Source organism: Arvicanthis niloticus, chromosome 6 (assembly GCF_011762505.2).
Source record: "Arvicanthis niloticus isolate mArvNil1 chromosome 6, mArvNil1.pat.X, whole genome shotgun sequence".
In the NCBI taxonomy this organism is placed as follows: Eukaryota; Metazoa; Chordata; class Mammalia; order Rodentia; family Muridae; genus Arvicanthis; species Arvicanthis niloticus.
In genome coordinates, this window is record NC_047663.1 from 2,703,688 (window position 1) to 2,722,640 (window position 18,953).

The following is an 18,953-nucleotide window of genomic DNA, read 5'->3' on the forward strand; positions in this document are numbered from 1 at the left end:
TCAACAGTTTCTCTTTAACTTGACTTACAACCAGCACCTAGCAGAAAACAATCTTTGCTTTTAGTGTGGTCTCCATGAGGCTTTATCTCCTTATGTCCAGAGCAGTCAGACACTGAGAGAGAGACTGTGTGAGACAGATACTGAAGAGCAAGCAGGTCCAGCCTTTGAAAGCATTTCTAGCGGAGGTACAATCTGGATGTAAACAAATAAAAAACTAAAGTTGCCTTAAATTAAAATGTAAAGCCATGAAACTCATGCTCAGCATACAGGAGAGGTGAGCTGAGATGAAGCCTGCTCTTCTAGGCAAAGTGGGTCCAGCTATGCAGGCAGGAAAGTCACTTGGCTCCGTGCTGGGTGCACACGCAACGGTCATAAATAGCTTCCGTCCGTCACGCTGGACTCTGTAGAGCACAGGAAAAGGCTCACTGAGTGAAAAAAGCCACCCGAGAGTCTATGACAAGAAGGAAATTCCCTACTCATTTTCTCAGGCCACAGAATATTGATTACTTGGTCCAGATAAAGACAGGAGTAAGAAAAATCTAGGAAAATCTCAGCAGGAAACACAGATTTAAAATAAAACCAGCCAGCTGAATTAAACCATGTGTGAAGCAGATGATACATAGAGATAAATAAGCCATCTCAAGACCAGGTGTGAGGCATTTAATAAAGAATCATGTGATATCATGCAGTTCTTTATAAGTTACGGAAGAAAAGGGATTCTCCCATCTTAACAGAAATACAAACCAAGGACTTCAGAAAAGTCAACATCTACTCAAAAGTCTAACACACAAACAAAAACCAAGTAGTAATTGATCTTTCCTAATCTGACACACAATGAAACAAAGGCTTTAGGAGAGTCAATACCTAATCATGATTCTCCGACATAAAACAGGAACAGTTCTTATCTGATCTTCCCTCTCCTCACAAAAAGCCTCCTGCAGACTTCACAGGGACAGAGTATTCCTCAAGAAGCCACAAAAGAGACAAGGTGGCCCAGTCACTGTTTACTTCTCTTAAAGGCCAGCAGTGGGAAACAAAAGCAATACACACAAGGCACAAACGAGAAAGAAAGAAATGAAAATGCCTGTCTGCAAATGAGAAGCAACTGTACACACGGAGAAACTATTAGAATCCATAAGTGTCTGCAGAATGGCCTTTCTGCAGATCCAAGGAAGGAAATTAAGAAACTTACACTCTTATCAAGAAAGCTGTCATCCTCTGACAGGAACTTCAAACGATCACAGTCTGAAAGATCATCTGTAATGATCATCTAAGATCTGCATGATCATCTGTAGCCATAGACACGACACAGTCCCACAAGCACTCCTCTTCTTCTTAAGACCTACTTTTATTTTTACCTATTTACTTACTTATTTGTATGTGTGTGTCAGACAGACAGACAGACAGACAGTATATATGCTACATGTATGCAGGTGCTGTGGGGGCTAGAAGTGGGCAATGGATCCCTGATGCTAAGGCTACAGGTGATTGTGAACCACAATACAGACACTGGGAACTGAACCAGGTCCTCTGGAAGTGCAGCAAGTGCTCTAACTATTGAACCATCCAGCCCCACAAGTCTTATGGAAACAGATGACTGGATTCAGTATTTTCTTATTAGACCAAACAGCCAAGGTTTACCGAAACATCAATAAAAAAACAAAAGGTACCTGTGTCCCCTCAAACAAAGAAACTGAAAATTAAGACTGCTGATTGACACAGTTCAAAGCTGGCATGGATGGTGTGGTTGCAGTGAGCTAGGCATACAGACCTTAAGTTCTGAACCCAAGATCCGGTTGCTGTCCAGAGTGCATTTACATAGACAACAGCCTTTGTTGTGTAAACCTTGCCCCCATTTTAAAGCTGATTAGTTAATAAAAGGCTATAACCTGTGATTGGGCGTAGAGAGAAGAAAGCAGGACTTGAGGATTGAGTGAGGTGTCTCAGGAGAGATGGAGGGGTAGCAGGGAGAAGACAGAGAAGAGGAAGCTACAGTGAGACCAGAAAAAGTAAACCAGGAAAAATAGACCCCAGGACAGGCTGATGAAGCAGAAGCAGCCCAGCTGGGACTCAAACAGCAGGTAACAAGGAGATATGGTTTGGATATAGGTGGGAACCTACCCAATCTAGGGTTACAGCTTGTAAATAAAATATTGGGGTTTAGTGTCTTTTATACACACATAAATGAATAAATAATCCATGTACAGTGAGCTATAAAGACAAACACGGATTCTACCTCATGCTATATATGAAAAGGGTTTGAGTACGTCACACGCCTAACTAAGGCACAAAACTGAAGAAGGCTTAGTTAGGTCAGGTGCAGCTGCCCTTGGAGAGAACAGTGAGTGTGACCTGTTCAGCATAAAAACTCCTGTCCATCAGATGACGCTGCAAACAGAATGGAAAGCAAGTCATACATTTAGAAAAAGACAGCCATGGTTCACAGGATGATGAAGAGTTTCTGTCTAGAATATAAAGAATTCCACCAGAGTCAACAGGAGACAACCCAAGAAGAACAGCAGTGTGGCCAGCTGTCAATCAACGGGACTCAGATTCAACAGGTTCTAGAAAAATCTGAGTTGGAACAAACAAATTTTTTCTAAGTATGGCCAACATAGTGAGGCAGGAGTCCTCAGGACAGAGAAAGGATGCATCCTGCTGCCCTGCACGCCAAGACCTAGAAGGGGGCTGCAGTGAGGCAGGAGTCCTCAGAACAGAGAAAGGGACCCATCCTGCTGCCCTGCACGCCAGGACCTAGAAGGGGGCTGCAGAACACAACACACCATACTATCTGTGAAATGAGAAGATGCCCAGCAGCACTGGTGTTACTCGGGATAAACAACATCACACAGAGCAGTCTATGGACGGAAGTCCCAGCCAACTGAGAAGAAACACTGGGACCCTGCATCAGTACTCAATTCAAACCCACCAAAATCCACACCCAGTGTCTGCACTTGAGGGAGTCCGGATCTACCAAGAAGAACCAAGACCTGCATCTTCATCCACAGTATGGTCACAATGCATCAACTTAAAACCACCAGAACGCATATTATGGTTTGAATCTGAAATGTCCCTCAGAGGCTCATGTGTTTCAATTGGTCCACAACTGGTAGAGATAACTTAGGAAGCTGTGGACATAGGGACTATTTGAGTGACTTATGGTCACTGGAGTAGGGCTTGAGGGTTATAGCTCAGTGCTACTTCTGGCCCTGGCTTTCTGCTTCTAGGTGGTACTATGCAACAAACAGTTGCTTTGACCACCACAAAGTCACCTGTGGCCATGTCTCCCTGCCAGGAGTGAGAGAGGTGGCTTGTTTCACAAGCACGTAGAGGTATGCCCAGATAAAAACCAGATGCAGTGGTGTGGGTCTCTAACCCCAGCACTGTGGGCCGAAACTGAGGATTGGAAAGCTTGCTGGCCAGGCGATCTAGCCACAACAGGGAGTTCTGGATTCAGAAAAGACCCTGGCTCAAAATATAAGAGGGAGGGTGACTGAAGAAGACGCCCCACACTGACCTCTACATGTACACACATAAGACCATTCAAGTACATACACACACTCGCACACTCTCTCTCTCTCTCTCTCTCTCTCTCTCTCTCTCTCTCTCTCTCTCTCTCTCACCCACACACACCCCACACACACACAAATTTATGTGTGTGTTTGTGTATGTGCAAGCTAAAATAAACCCTTTCTCCCTGAAATGATTCTGTCTGCAGAAATGATATGATATGACATGATATGACATGACATGATACAGCCAGAGAACAAAAAGCTTGGCTTGCTCTGTGCCTTCATGTCAGTATGGAGGGAGAAAGGGTAAGAGGGCAGGAGACTGAGGAGGGCACACATAGCTCCACAGCCTCTTTTCCTGAAAGGGGTGGTGAGTTCCTGATGGTTCATGACACCATATTCCTTTAAATTCTACCTCTTTCTTAACTGGATAGCAAGATAGCTTAGCAGGTTGCCGCCAAGCCTGATAATGCGAGTTCAGTTCTAAGTACCCACATGCTAGAAAGAGAGGACTGACTCCCCAGAGCTGTTCTCTGACCTCTGCATTAATGCTTCAATGCTGTGGCACTTGTGTAGCCACCCACACATAATATTTAAATATATACTATAAATGAATCTATGAATCAAAATGAAAAGAAGACATTACACATAGTACCTAAACTATCTACGGAAGGCAGAGCACTGTCCTGCAGGGGGAGTCCTTGAGCTTCAGAGTCCCGCTCACTACACCTCTGGGGAAAGGTCCTAAAACCAACACACAGGCCGCTGTGGTCTCCCCAGATAGCAGCACAAGGACAGCAGGATGGCGGACACTAATAGGAAGCTCACTATCGGAAGGCATGTGAGTGCTGGCGATACACTCTGTGTATGGTTTTGATCTGCAGGAGGAGGCAATGAGGCTGTCCTGACACTAGAGCAGGGCACAACTGAGACTAAGCTCACCTTTAACGGAGCCCAAAATCAAAGGTCAAGAGTTCAAGGGGCCACCACACATGCTGCAGATGCCACACCTGTCATGTACAGCAACATAGCAGAGACCTTCCCTGGAGAATGTTTGAAATGCACTCCTCGGTCCAGGGGCAGAGGCCTACTTCCTCTCACCATCTAATCTGATTCATGACACCACTGGAGGCTGGAAGTGCTGACCATCAGAAAAACCAAGGTGGCAACCAAGTGGCACTGGGTTCTTTAGAATACTCAGAATACTCAGAATACTTTGATTTTCTACAAGAAGACTGGTTCTCCAACACTCAGGACAGAGAACCACTGTGGCTGCTCAGACTGGAAAGCCAGTGCCCATGAGATCCATCCATACCTGTGAGCATCCCACCTCGTACTGAGGACACAACATCCACACGGCCTTAGAATGCTTTTATCAACACACCCTCCAAAAGAAATAGCTCCTCTGCCCACTTGTCCTCACCAGGCACCCCAGCTGCTGTCTTGGAGCAATTCATGTGTACTTCAAAGGCTGAATACATGAAACACCCAGGGTTCAGCAAAAGTTATAGGTAGGAGATCTCGGGTGACACTCAGGCTGACAGGCTTTCTGGGGAAAGAGAGTAGAAGCTGAAGGCAGGCCCACCTTGTTGAAGACCCAGACCTCTCCATTCACTGTAGGCCTGGGCACCCCGTGGCCATTGTAATGGAAGAGGACCCGTTCCTCCTTGGCGTTGCGGCGCAAAGACGTGCAAAGCTTCTTGACTTCATCCACAGTGGGGTCGAGGCTCTGCTTGTACCGAGCCTGTGGTGGAAAAAGAAAGGAGATATTTGTCACAAACAGGGAAGGGCCAGAGAGGATCCTCCTCCTCATGCACACTAATCTACAGGGAGCAGTTGTGGGGTCTTGTACAAGTGACCCCAAGTTAGAGAAGAATGTGGTCATGCCCTATGTTTTCACTGAGGACAACTATAACACAGAACATGAATAAGAACAGCCTGTCACACGGTGGCATGAGTCAGACAGAAGGGACTGCCCTGAAGACCTTCTTAGAACATGGAGCATAGAAAAGTTGCTCAAATGAGGACCTGCAGCATACGCTGCAGCAATAGCAGGGTGATAAAGAAGAGAAGGAAGAATCCACTGCTGGGTATACTACCCTCTTGTGCAGGACATTGCAACACCTCAGGATGGGGTCCTAAAATGAACACCAGGTTTTTTATACACACAAACAACTAACAGATGGCAAAGAAAACCCCAATAACAAAACAAAACTGGTTAACTGGTGAGAAGTAGCTCAGGAAGAACTGTGTGGAACTTCACTTCCCTTTACCATGGGAAGTGGCCAGTATACCAAGAACACACAGAAACATGGGGCCTGAGCAGGCACACAGCTCACACAACAGACCCTCAGCTTCCTCATAATCCCACAACCAGCCCAACCCCTATAAACATCTAGCAAGCTATATTATGAAATAAAACAAGCTGCTTTGGGAACCAACACAGAGGAAAGAAAAGGGGGTTGGGGGGAGACATACAAAAAAAAAAAAAGAAGAAAAGAAAGAAAGAAACACTAAGAAAGCACAGAAAAGGGGAAACCCACAGTTACTGTGGGAGCCTTCCAGATACCCCAAATCCTGCAGTGAACCCAATTAAGATAATGCAACACAAAGACACCAGAGGTAGAGCCACACACAAGGGCTTCCAGGAGCAGAGCTGTCAGTTAAAATGTTCTGAAAACTCATTTGTTAAAACTTAGGCTAACTTGTAGGTGGAATAAATTAGAAGACAGGGCAGAGATGAGTCTGGTACTGCCCCACGAACACTGAAGCCAATGACAGAGATGAGGGTCTCTGGTTCACTTACAGGTATTTTGTGCCTCACCCTGAACTTCTAATGGTAAATTCAGAGTACAGAATTTAAAGAGCAGAGCCTGTGTGGCAGAGGACCATCATAGTATTGGGGCACACCAAATAATTCCAGGCACCAGGGCCATGTTCTCCAAAACTATGCAGAATCTACTAGAAAACCAGTGAAAAGTTCTGCCTATATAGGTAAACATTATGATCTGTCCTTTAAAAGTAATGTATATGTTCCATAGAATGAATGCAGGTCAGTAAAGTTACATTTAACTTTTAAAAAGAAATGAAGCAATGAAGGAAAACACCTCCAGTGGCATTTTTATTGTCTAGGACGAGTTTTGGTTATCCTGGGTCTTGGTGTTTCCGTATGAATGTTGAGGTTGACTTTTCAATTCCTGTGAAGAAGTGCTTTGGAATTTTGATGAGGGCTACACTGAAATCCACAGACTGCTTTTGGCAGGATGGCCATTTTCACAGTATTAATTCTACCAGTCCACCAGCGTGAGGGACCTCGCTGTTCTCTAGCAAACTCTTCAGTTTCTTTCCTTAGTGTCAGACAGTTCTCATGGTAAAGTCTTTCTCTAGTGTCGGACAGTTCTCATTGTAGAGTCTTTCATTTCCTTGGTTAAATGGAGTCCAAGGTTGTTTGTTTGTTCTGGTTTTTTAAATCTATAGTGAATGGGATTCTTTCGTTGATTTCATCCCACTGTGTCTGTTCATGGTGACAGGAAGGTCACTAAGCTTTGTCTGTTAATTTTGTATCCTGCTACTTTGCTGAAGGTACTTTGATCTGTCCCTCTTGGTTGCCTTCCAGAACTTACAGGTAAGACCCATGTGAAGATAAAACACATGGAGATATTACACTGGTTGCTCCATCCCTATTCTCCAGCAACCACAGTGGAAAGGTGCAATACACACTAAAGAGAAGAAACGCCATCAGCAGTTGCCTGCGGCTGTGAACCTGTGAAGCTACAAAAGCAACCTGCAAAACGAGCATAGTGGTGTAATAGCATCATCAATGTTATGTTTGAGTGCTGCGTTTCTGATTAGATTTAAAATCCACTCTACAGCCAGGTAATAATGGTGCCCACCTTTTACCCTAGCACTTGGGAGGCAAAGGCAGGCAGATCTCTGAGTTCAAGGCCAGTCCAGTCTACAGAATGAGTTCTAAAACAGCCAGGGATATACAAAGGAATCTGATCTGGAAAAACTGAAATAAACAAGCAAAACAAAACATAAAATAGAAGGAGGAGGAGGGAGGGGATGGGAGAGGGGGAGAGAAGAGGAGGAGGAGGAGGAAAACCACCACCCCCACCCCCACAAGACAAACCATGTTTGGTATCATTAATTGGGCCAAAACCCCATGGCCATGGCTGGCCAGATCACAGGCTCTAGTGAGGAGCCCAACACTGATTCTGCTAAAGGAAACAGAAATGAACTTCTCTGAGCTCTTTACACCACACATTAGTGCACTTCCAACTGCTGTCAAAGACACTCCTTTTGCAGTTGACAACAGCTAACGGAGAGACCCAGACTCAGTCAGAGTAAGAGACTGTGGTGTGCTCAGCCCCAGACAGGTCACCTACTCCACAGCCTTCACTTGGGGCTCAGGGTCATTGAGGAAAAGGTATTAAGGGGCGGAAGTGATAGATATCTGAAGTAAAATGTATGAGCTAGACACAACAGCAAAGATGCATGTGTGAGCTCACAGGGGCTGGGGCTGCAGGACAAGACCTGTGAGGTCAGGCCAGCCAAAGTCTCATTATGAATGTGGAGGAGACTAGTAAGCCCCACCCGTATCTGAGAGGACTATGAACAACTGATGGCTGCTAGGAGGCTACCCACTCTCCAGGAAATGGGCCCAAACTCATACACATACATGTAACAGCAACTGGACTCAGTAGGTATTTGTGTGTGGGGGGGGGGGAGATAAAATTGGGAGGGGAAAGTAGTGGGGGGGCAGGGGAAGAACTGCAGGAAAGGAATGGTGACAGGGAGATCTGACCAGAACACACTGTATGCATGCATACATGAATAGAATGATAAAAGTGTGCATTCCAGTTCACTCCTTGATCCTAGAACTCAGGAGATTTAGGTAACAAGGAACTTCAAGTTCAAGGCCAGCCTATGCTATAACTACAAGACCCTGTTTCAAAACAAATATGAAAATATATGAACAAAATAAAATCTGTGCCTTAATATTATTTGAGGAAGACACAGCAAGTGTCTAGAATATAAACAGACAAGAGAATCACACATGTATCCAGGGCCTTTGTGGGCCAGGATGTGGCTATGAGCAGGGCCAGCCAGCATCCACTGAGACTGTTCAGAGACTAGCCGAAAAGAGGTCAGAACTGGAAGTAGGGCCAAAGGTCACTTGGCCTTTGGCAAGAAAAGGTTACACATGAGGGAGAAACAGCAGAAAATGGAGCAAGCCTCCCTCCCCCACTTACACACACACACTGACACCCATTTTTGGCCTCTTCTATCTACATATGTGAGGACCACAAGCTAAGCAATAGACAGCCTTCTGGGATATGGTTGTGGAACTGTGGAACACCACGTATCTGCTCCCTCCAAGGAACAAGTTGCAGCTGTGCCTTTACAGACAGTGGAGAGATATTTGTGGAACCAGAGGAGGGGAAGTCTCTGGAGAAGGAATGAGGACTCGAACGGAGGCACAAAGAAAAAGCACCTGAAAGCGCTCTGCGGGCCAAGGAAAAGAACCATTACAGGAAACGCACCTTCAAGTTTCCCAGAAGAGAATCTGCCAGCACCTCTCCAACTTATGCAGTCCTTCCAAGGATGCTAAACAGACTACTTCGTTCAATACAGAGCCACAATGGAGGCTAAAGTCACTATTGTTGATGACTAAGTTAGCTAATTTAATAAATTGACTTATTTAGCTGTTAAAAAGAGAAATAAACAAAATAACAAATCTAGTCCACGTCAGTATGAAAGCTTTAGAAAGCCGAGACTTAAAAGGTCCCTCCAGGTTCCCTAAGTCCTCTGCACCTGTGAAGAAAGCACATTAAAGCCACACACACAGGGCTCTTGGCAGAGCTACTTGTAGGGCTGGGCAATCTGGAGTACCTGCCTCAGCATGGCAGGTCTCTCAGGTCCAGACTGTGGTATCTTAGGAGAGCTAATGCGCAGCACAAGGTCAGAAGCCCATGCTCAGCTACCTGACACCCACAAGGAGGCTCCACCAACAAGGCTGAAGCCTCCATGGGAAGAGGAGCACAGTATGGGGTGGGGACAAGGATGCTGATGTAGACCTAGGCAGGTGGGCATCACTGCCTGGGCGACCTCCAGCCACATCTCTGTGTATGTTTGGAATAGCCTGCCTGGGCCCTGGTCCTTCCCTGAGTGTCTGTGCAGGGTGGTGTCAGGGGAGCTTTACTCTGCTCACTATCCACGTGTGTACAGATGTCTCAACGGAACTACAGACTGTTGATTGTATGCCATCACTGCATACAATTCTGTGTATGCCCTTCAGTACAGGGTGTGTTCTTGTCCTCTCTACATCTTGATGACAAGCTAATAGCAGCTAGCTTGTTGAGTGACACCAGATTGTTGGTGACATTAATTATAACAATTAGTAAAGAACAAATCAAAATGATGAAATGCCATCTGACATCATGGTGACACAAGTGAATGTCAGCACAACCCTATAAAGCACTGTGGGAATGCCACTTGGGTACCATGTACAGCAGTGTCCAATCAGGCCTTTAGGGTGCTTGGCTCAAGCCTACACGTTACAAGACCAGAACGAGGCTGGAGTACCAACAGCAGAGCCAGTGTTTGGCGTGCACAACCTCCAATCGCAGGAGAAGTTTCTCTGTGTTCCAAGTGATGCTGCTCAGGACTCAGACTATTCTAAACACCGGGACCCTGCTCAAACCCAAAACGCGGCTGGGAAGCAGCTGTGGTGGGACATAGCTGTAACTTTGTGGGTTTTTTTTTTTTTCAAATCCTTAATTTTAATGAAGGTTCTTAAATGCTTTAACCTCCCTTCTAGCCCACCACCCACCAGAGGAAATGGAAAAGAAAAGATACAGGGGAAGTGGACCTATTTAGAAAGGTTCTTTGGAGCAAATCCCATCTGTGTTGTCAGGAACAGGTAAGCAGCAACAGCTAGATCCACTAGCTAACACTTCACAGATACACCAGCAGTCCAGTTCAGTAGAGTCGGGATAGCAAACAGGAATCAGCAGCGGTGGCACTACCTAGCAGAGACAGCCAGGCCTCAGTCTCAACACAAGTCAGCAGGAGGGACCCGGAGAACACCAGGGAAAGGTCTCAGCTGTGTCTCTCAGCGAACTGAAGAACAGTGAAGACACAAGACCAAAAAGCACTGCACAGTGAGCTCTATAAGCAAGCCTAGCTCAGCCTCTATCACTATCCATCAAGTCCTTTTTATACTTCTTTCAGACATCACATGTCCTCCACATGTCTTGCCTCGCCATGTGTCTGTCTCAGCTGAATCACTCTGCCAATCAGCCTGAGTCAAGAAAGCAACAAAAATCTCTAGCACACCACCCAAAGTTTTTTGGTGCATTTCTCTCTATGGAGTCCCAACAAATGTACCTCAACTACACAATGTAAGACAGACATGCATGTCATTTAACAAAGAATCCTTCATCACATGTCCTGTCACATACTTACTTTAGCAGAATATCCTCTCTCCTACGTCTGCTTCAGCAAAACGTTCCTTCGAGAGTCTTAGTCTTTCACCTGTGTCCACTTCAGAAATACACTCCTTCACATGTTTGCCACAGCAAACACCATCCAACACAACTGACTTTCCAAAGAACCCTTAAGTTTCCACTTCATATGTCTGTAATCCTGGCAACCAACAGGGTGCGGCAGCATGGGCTACCTAGCAAGACCCTGTCTCTCAAAGTGGAGGGCAGGGCTGGAGAGATGGCCCAGCAGTTAAGAGCACTGATTTCTCTGCCAGAGGACCTGGGCTTGATTCCCCAGCACCCACATGATGGTTCAGAACTGTCTGTACCTACACTTCCAATGTCTTCTCCAAGAATACCTACCACATGTATATGGTGCAAAGACATACATGCAAGAAAACACTTATACATATGAAACAAAATAGACAAACCTAATAGTTTTAAGAGGATTGGATTATGCAAAGATGTAATATAATTCTGAGAAAATAAACTACTCTTGTTCTTGTTGTTGTTACTTGTTTTGTTTTGAGACAGGGTCTCAGTATGTAGACTCTACTGGCCTTGAACTCAACAGATCTGCCTGCTTCTCCGTGCTGAATGCTGGGACCAAAGGCATGTACCAGCATACTAGTCAATTCTTTCTTTTCTTTTTTTTAATGTGTGTGAGTCCTCTGTTTACATGTATGTCTGTGCACTATATACATACAGTGCCTACAGAGGCCAGAAGAGAGTATCAGATCACTCAGAACTGGAATTCCAGATGGTTTCAAGTTGCCATGTGGGTGCTGAGAACTGAACCTGGGTCCTCTGGCAGAGCAGCCAGTTCTGTTTCTATCTCCTGAGCCATCTCTCCACCCAGCATTTATCATTTTAATGGTGCTGGCTACATGCCCTCCAAAATTACATCCAGACAGGAGGGCGAATACACTCTGAAGTTCTAGAGGAAGTGTGAAGTGGCATGTTGGAAGCCCTGGAAAACTGCTTCAGCATACAAGGTCGTCTCCCCTCACACGTGTGGCTCACATGCTACACAAACATGGCATGGCTCTGTGCTAAGACCTGAATGAGCTCAAACTTGAAGTTTCCTCTGAGTCACTGTTACTATTTTGGCCAAACTAAGCACCACACCACAACCCATTTTAGCAGGCCCTTCTCCTGGCCATCTATAAGTAAAATAAATACCTCTATATCTGCATAGAAGTGCATTTTAGTATGTGTCACAGCTGAGTAGACGGGAATAAGAGGTATGGAACATTTCACCTCAGATCTACAGCCTGGAACAGAGCAAAAGGGACAAGGCTATCTACCCCCAAGACTCCATCAGAGGCTGTAAGACTGGGAGGGGCGTTGGGCAGGGGGATACACTCAGAGTCAAGATAGACAGTTTCTACTTCTAAGAAGGCTCTTAGGTGACATAAGCAGAGAATGCAGATACGGAAAGGCAGGCCTCAAAACATGTTACCAGGAATGTTAGGTCCCAAAGAAATAGTACAAACTGTTCTCTTGGTCCTGGGCTCCTCTCCTGCCTTCTCTCCTCTTTTCTCTCTCGCTGTTCTATTCTCTCTCTCCTCTCACAGCCTGATTCTGTCTACTATTTTCTCTCCCTGCTCTAAACTCTTCCAGATGCCTCTGGCAATACTCTCCCCTCATATCTACAACAAAACCCTTCTCCTCCTCAGTCACTGAAGAACCAGCCTGCCTTCATCTTAGGCTTAAAACCCATATCATAGTAGAGACAAACTATATTCATTTCTGTTTATGATTAAACCTCAAGGATTGGGCTGTGCTCCACCTGTAACCTTAACTACAAATGGTTCTGTACTGCCTGTTGCAAGAATGATAATCGTGTCTTTGTTTCAAAAGTTAATAACCATCTTGTAACCCTACCTTTGTTTCAACCCTACATCCATTTGGAAACCCCCTTCCCCTGAGCTCTAAAAACCTTGTTTTCCTCACATCCAATGCTGACTTCTGAAACCCCACCTTGGCCATGCACACAAATAAAAGAGCTTGCTTTAATTCATTTGGCCATGATGGTGTATGCTGGTGGTCTTTCTCCTCCCGTCTTTGGAATTAACACCATACCTAGGAGCAGTTATGACGTCCTTTTGACCACTCCAAGGTAATGGTTAGAGAGGTTTTATTGTATATATGAGGAAGTATATAGCCAGAGGCACCCGGAAGGGTCCCACTGAACTGGACCAGAAAAGTGGGGGAGAGGGCAAGTGGATAAAAAGAGGAGCAGAGGCCCAAGATAACCAAGAGAGATTAGACCCCAGAGAGCACATGGCTGAAATGGCATGGTTGTACGGGGCAGAGAGACTGGGGAAGCACAGTGAAGCCCCTGGGATGGAGAGATGGGGGTAGGCAGGCAGTGCAGTTAGACCTGGGAGGAGCCACAGTACTAAGGGAGCCTGGTGGCCAGAGTGCGCTTTGCTGTGCTAGTAGGCACCACAGATAGCTATTTGTCCTAGGTTTCCTTAGGACCTGACAAAGAAGAGCCAAAAGGGGCTCAGAATTGGCTATTTATTCTCTTTGTAAACACACAAGGAAAGCAGAAAATGTTTCTATTTACTGCCAAGAGAAATAACAAGGAAATCATAAACCAAATTCAAGCTGTCTTAGTGGTTTGCAAGCCCTAGAGGTGGCCAGGTCTCCACAGCAAAGCTGCCTTCTTCAGTTAATGCAAAGTACAGTCAACAAAGACTATGCAGTCCTTGGAGGCTAAACATTTAAGGTAGAGTGTGGACTGAGAGAAATAATTCTGCTAGAAGAAATGCACCTGCACCTGAAGGCTCTTAAAGCACTTCCCAACCAGAGACCTGAGATGACTAAATTAGAAAGGGAAGGGAAGTCCCCAGAGAAGGTAGACTATGTGTAACAGGTGACAGCAGTGGGGACCATGACTTTTCTCCAGCTGCTCCTCCAGCCCTGGCATTACTAATTTAGCAGCCATCTCTTCCCTCAGAATCTTATTGGACAACATGAGAAAAGTCAATTGACCTTAGTACGTGTACACACTCCCTATAAATTAGTGTATGTGTATACTCCCTATGAGTTAGTGCATATACACACTCCCTATGAGTTAGTGCATATACACACTCCCTATGAGTTAGTGCATATACACACTCCCTATGAGTTAGTGCATATACACACTCCCTATGAGTTAGTGCATGTGCACACTCCCTGTGAATTAGTGCACATGCACACTCCCTATGAGTTAGTGCATATACACACTCCCTATGAGTTAGTGCATGTGCACACTCCCTGTGAATTAGTGCACATGCACACTCCCTATGAGTTAGTGCATATACACACTCCCTATGAGTTAGTGCATGTGCACACTCCCTATGAGTTAGTGCATATACACACTCCCTATGAGTTAGTGCACGTGCACACTCCCTATGAGTTAGTGTATGTGCACACTCCCTGTGAGTTAGTGCATGTGCATACTACCTATGAGTTAGTGCATATACACACTCCCTATGAGTTAGTGCGTGTGCACACTCCCTATGAGTTAGTGCACGTGCACACTCCCTGTGAGTTAGTGCACATGCACACTCCCTATGAGTTAGTGCATATACACACTCCCTATGAGTTAGTGCACGTGCACACTCCCTATGAGTTAGTGCACGTGCACACTCCCTGTGAGTTAGTGCATGTGCACACTCCCGATTCGTTTCCAAAGGCCCAAATACCATCACAGTTCATGACCCTGTTCTTGCAACACTCCTAAATAGTACATGTTCTCAATCTCCTCAGTCTCACAAAGGAGCCAGAGCAGGTCCAAGCCTCATGGTCACAGCTCCAATTCACATCTCTCATGAATGTCACCAGATTCTGACCCTGCCCAGAGTCTGCTACAGAGATGGATGTGTGTCTCTGCTCCTGCACAGTAACTTCACTCATCCCAATTAACTTCAAAGTCCTGAACTGCAGCTACAGGACTTCAGCTCTCAGAGCAGAGAGGAAGGCAGGGCAAACAGCTCAGCTGGGTACCGGCATCAGTGGCTATCCTGTGCCTCCTGGTGGTGGAGGCTGCAGAGGCCAGGATCTCTATGAGTCTGAGGCCACCCAGGTCTATAGAGTGAGTTCCAGGACAACCAGGGTTACACAGAGAAACACTGCCTTAAAAAAAAAATGGAAGGAATGAAAGAATGGGGGGAGGGGAAGGTGGAAGATAAGAGGCCATGTGAAATAAAGAAGAGCTTACTCAGCCAGAGGGTAGACCTACCCTGTAGGAGCCACACCCGTCTGTTCTATGGTGAGGTCCGCAGTGCGCCTGCCCTCACTGTGAGTCTCTGATGGAGAGCCGAAGCTCCCTGCTCTCCGCCTCCCGCTAGGTCTTTTCTGCTGCCGTGGCTTCGCAGACTCAGTGCACCTCCGCAGAGCTATGGAACTGCATTTGTAAAGCACCACTGAAAACTCATCTACTGCCTCCAGACACTATACCTCACAGGAGTGTGGGTCTCCCAAAGCACACCCAAAGCCACAGGGTTGGAATCATGCCAAGATCTTAATAAAATTGGGGATTCATTATTTCTGACCTTGGCTCTACCAAGGTCTTATCTTGTGTGATTGCAAAAAAAATTAAAAATTTAAAAAAGTAGATTCAACCTCATTTCTTACCTATCACACTGAGAGGACACATTAATGGACCAGCATGAAAGGCACTTCGGATATTAATAATGTGCCTCCTGGGGGTTGACAGGAATTAATTAATATTTTTAAGGGCTTTGAAATGAGAAACACTAAATTAAATGTCACCACACCACGTAAGGTTTTGTTTCAAAATGAAGACGCCTGGATAATGGCTCCATGGAGTGAAAGACACAGCAGCAGGTGAAACTTCCAGTAGTTTGGGGAATTTATGGGTGTTTTCATTGGGCATACAAAACGACAAAACTCCCCCAAATACCACCTATCACTCTATGTATTCCTCCTGAAAAGCCAAATCTCATGATGTGATAAAATAGGTCTAAAATAGGTCACGGGGGTTTTGAAGCCTGCGAGAGAGAAAAAAAATGTAACAATGAGCAACTTGGTGCAAAGGAAGCCTGGTGCTCTGGACCCCATTTCCTTCCCAGTGATGGTCTCTAGTCAGCATCTGCCTGGGTGACAGCACACAGCTTCATATACCAGTGAGGTCCAGGAAGGGCTCCTGAGAAGGACCTCTGCAGTCCCTGCCATGTTCTTCATTGCTCTGACTCCCGCTCTCACAGAGACAGAGTGCAGAGACTGGGCCACCAAGGTGTAAGAAGGCTAGGCTGCCACGGTGTAGATGTAGGATGGTGTGTGTCGCTTCCCATCACGTAGGCAGCCATGTGAGCCCATCACAAACTTGGGGTGCAGTAATATGCTTGAAGGAGAGCCACAGCCAGGATGAAAAGAGAAAGAGGGCTCCATGCAGAAAGAATCTCCTCTTGACAAAACCCCAAGCTAGGCTCGGAAACCCTGTTAAGCAATGGCAACATGTCTTCTACCTCTCTAGGACTTTCGGCACCACTGTCCTGTTCAACTAGGACTGTCAGAATGGATCTTGTCTTTGCCAGGTTTTTGTTTGTTTGTTTGTTTGTTTGGCTTTTGAATAAATAAGCCTCCCAGTATAGTGGCCTTTGTGATTGGAAGGCTGAAACCAGGGCTCAGAGCCTCCACATCTCCTTATTGTTGAGAGTCGTTTCAAACAAGTCAGTTTGGCTGAGCTGAAGTTCACTGCAGATGATGTACTACCCTGACAGCTAACCTCTGATCCAACCATGGACTCAATGCGAACACAGTAAGAAACAGCCCACACGTGTACCAACACACCCAGTCAGTCCGCCCCTAGTCAGACACAGCCATCAGCCAAGCTACTACCTCATCGGTGGCTGTCCAGCCCTAGGCAGTACCTAGATAATGGATGTCTTCCTATACAAAACACACTGTATGTCTACAGTGACGAACCCGGAAAGTTTCCAGTGAGCAGGCAGAGGAGAGCTACTTTAAAATAGGGACCTGGGTAAAAGCCACAAGGACAACGGTTTCTTCCAGACAGACAGAGGTCAGGGCCTCAGTGCATCCCCATGTCAGATCAGAATCTGTAGAAACCTCCTAAAGAGGAGAGTGAGAACAGAATAGCCAGCAAGAATTGAACGTCAGCCAAGCACAGCAGAGCTGCCCAGCGGGCGAGGCTGCGCTCTTCCTTTCCCTTTGGCTGATAGGCGCACATGAAGATCAAGAGTCACACAGCATTCCTTCAGGGAGCACAGCAACACACACAAATGAGAAAGTATACACAGCAAGATTTCCTGTCTCCTTGTTGTGGCCTTGACATTCTTCAGGCTGTTTCCATGAACCATAGCAGCACTCAGCCCAATCTTGCAGGCCTAAGAGGCCTTCCTGACCCAGCCCAGCAGAGCCTATGGCTCCACACCACACCTGGCATTCGGGTGCCACCAATCCCTCATCTGGCTTTCCTACGTCCCAGTTTGCATTCTGTGTTAAGCACCATGGGTATGGAGAAGAGAATTTGTTTCTTCTGATAGCTCACAGTCCATCATGAAGGAAGCCAGGAGCTCAAGGCCAGGACCTGGAGGCAGACACTACAGCAGATACCATGGAGGAATGCTGCTTACTGGCTTGCTCATCCTGCTTTATCATACAACTCAGAAATACCATAGTAGATTGGACTCTCCCACAGCAATCAGCAATCAAGAAAATACCCCACAGATTTGCCTATAGGCCAGTGTGACAGAAGCATCTTCTTCTCAACTGTGGTTCCATCTTTCCAGACGACAAATATCTAACCAGTACAGCTGCCTGCTGAGTCCTCATCTCTCTGAGCTGTGTTACTCCTGCCTTGGTCAGGCAGTTCTTATCGCCTGGCCTTGGGTGTCTCACAGTGCGCACTCCCAGGTGTGCCTCCAAGAGCAATCTCTGGCCAAATTCCTGACTTGCTGCAGCATGCCACTCCACTGCATTTCCTGTCTCACCTCAGACTCATCTACAAAAACTGAACCCCAAACTCAGGTGACCTGACAGCCACAGGAAAAAGATAGACACACAGAGAGACAGACAGACAGACAGACACTCGAGCGTGTGCACACACACACACACACCCTCAGATCCTGTCTTCAGATACACTTGTCACATGTGTATATGAGTCATGTCTAGACTTCCTTTACTTCATTTACAACCTTTTGCCTTCCATTAGCTGAGGCTCTACCAGTCAGTCCTCATAGGTCTCAACGGAGCCCGTGGGGCTGACTTTTATCAGGAAGAATGTAGGGCAGGTATTGTGTAACTCAGGCACTATTCTACTCTATTATAACATCTTATTTCCCTTTAAAGACTCCCATGGAGATGCTGTTCTGAATGTCCTTTTCCCTGGTGCCATCAAGACAAGACTGTTTTCCCACTTCAATCCCTTCATAGAAAAGAAAACAAAAACTAGTTCTTATTTTGTACATGAACCCCTTGAGTCTCTGCTATGTGAGCAATGACCTGAGCTGCAGCTAGAGACCTGAAGAACCCAGGCTGCTGGACAGAAAAGGAAATTAAAGAGGCAAGGCGCAAACCAGCTGGCTACAGCTCAATCAGCATCCTGGGATGTGGGGAAATGGTGGTAGACAAACCAGCAAACAAAGCAGCTCACCATGGCAACATGAAGTGAACACAGCATCTTCAGCATCTCTGAGTTACCTCCCTTCCACCTGATCTGCTACCTGCTAGGTCTGGCCAGACACCTCTGCAGCCTGAGTCCCTGATCTCTGAAGGAGCCTTTAGAGTGTCTAAGTTCAGAGGTAACAGGTCACCCTCTGGCCAGTTCCAGCAGCAGAACATTTTTCAGAGTGCCTATACTGTCTATATGTTTCATTTGATTCTTTTTTTCTGAGACAGGGTTTCTCTGTGTAGCCCTGGCTGTCTTAGAACTAGCTCTGTAGACCAGGTTGGCCTCAAACTCAGAGATTCA

The 18,953-nt window shown here is 46.1% G+C and overlaps 1 protein-coding gene across 2 annotated transcripts in view; it reads right to left on the minus strand.

Moving 5' to 3' along the window:
- Rptor (regulatory associated protein of MTOR complex 1) overlaps positions 1–18,953 on the minus strand; it is a 297,297-nt gene that overhangs the window by 174,397 nt on the left and 103,947 nt on the right. For both annotated transcript variants that reach the window (XM_034505602.2, XM_034505601.2), the window contains exon 4: positions 5,098–5,256. In XM_034505602.2, the coding sequence (XP_034361493.1) occupies positions 5,098–5,256 (159 nt within the window). The remainder of the gene's footprint in view (positions 1–5,097; positions 5,257–18,953) is intronic.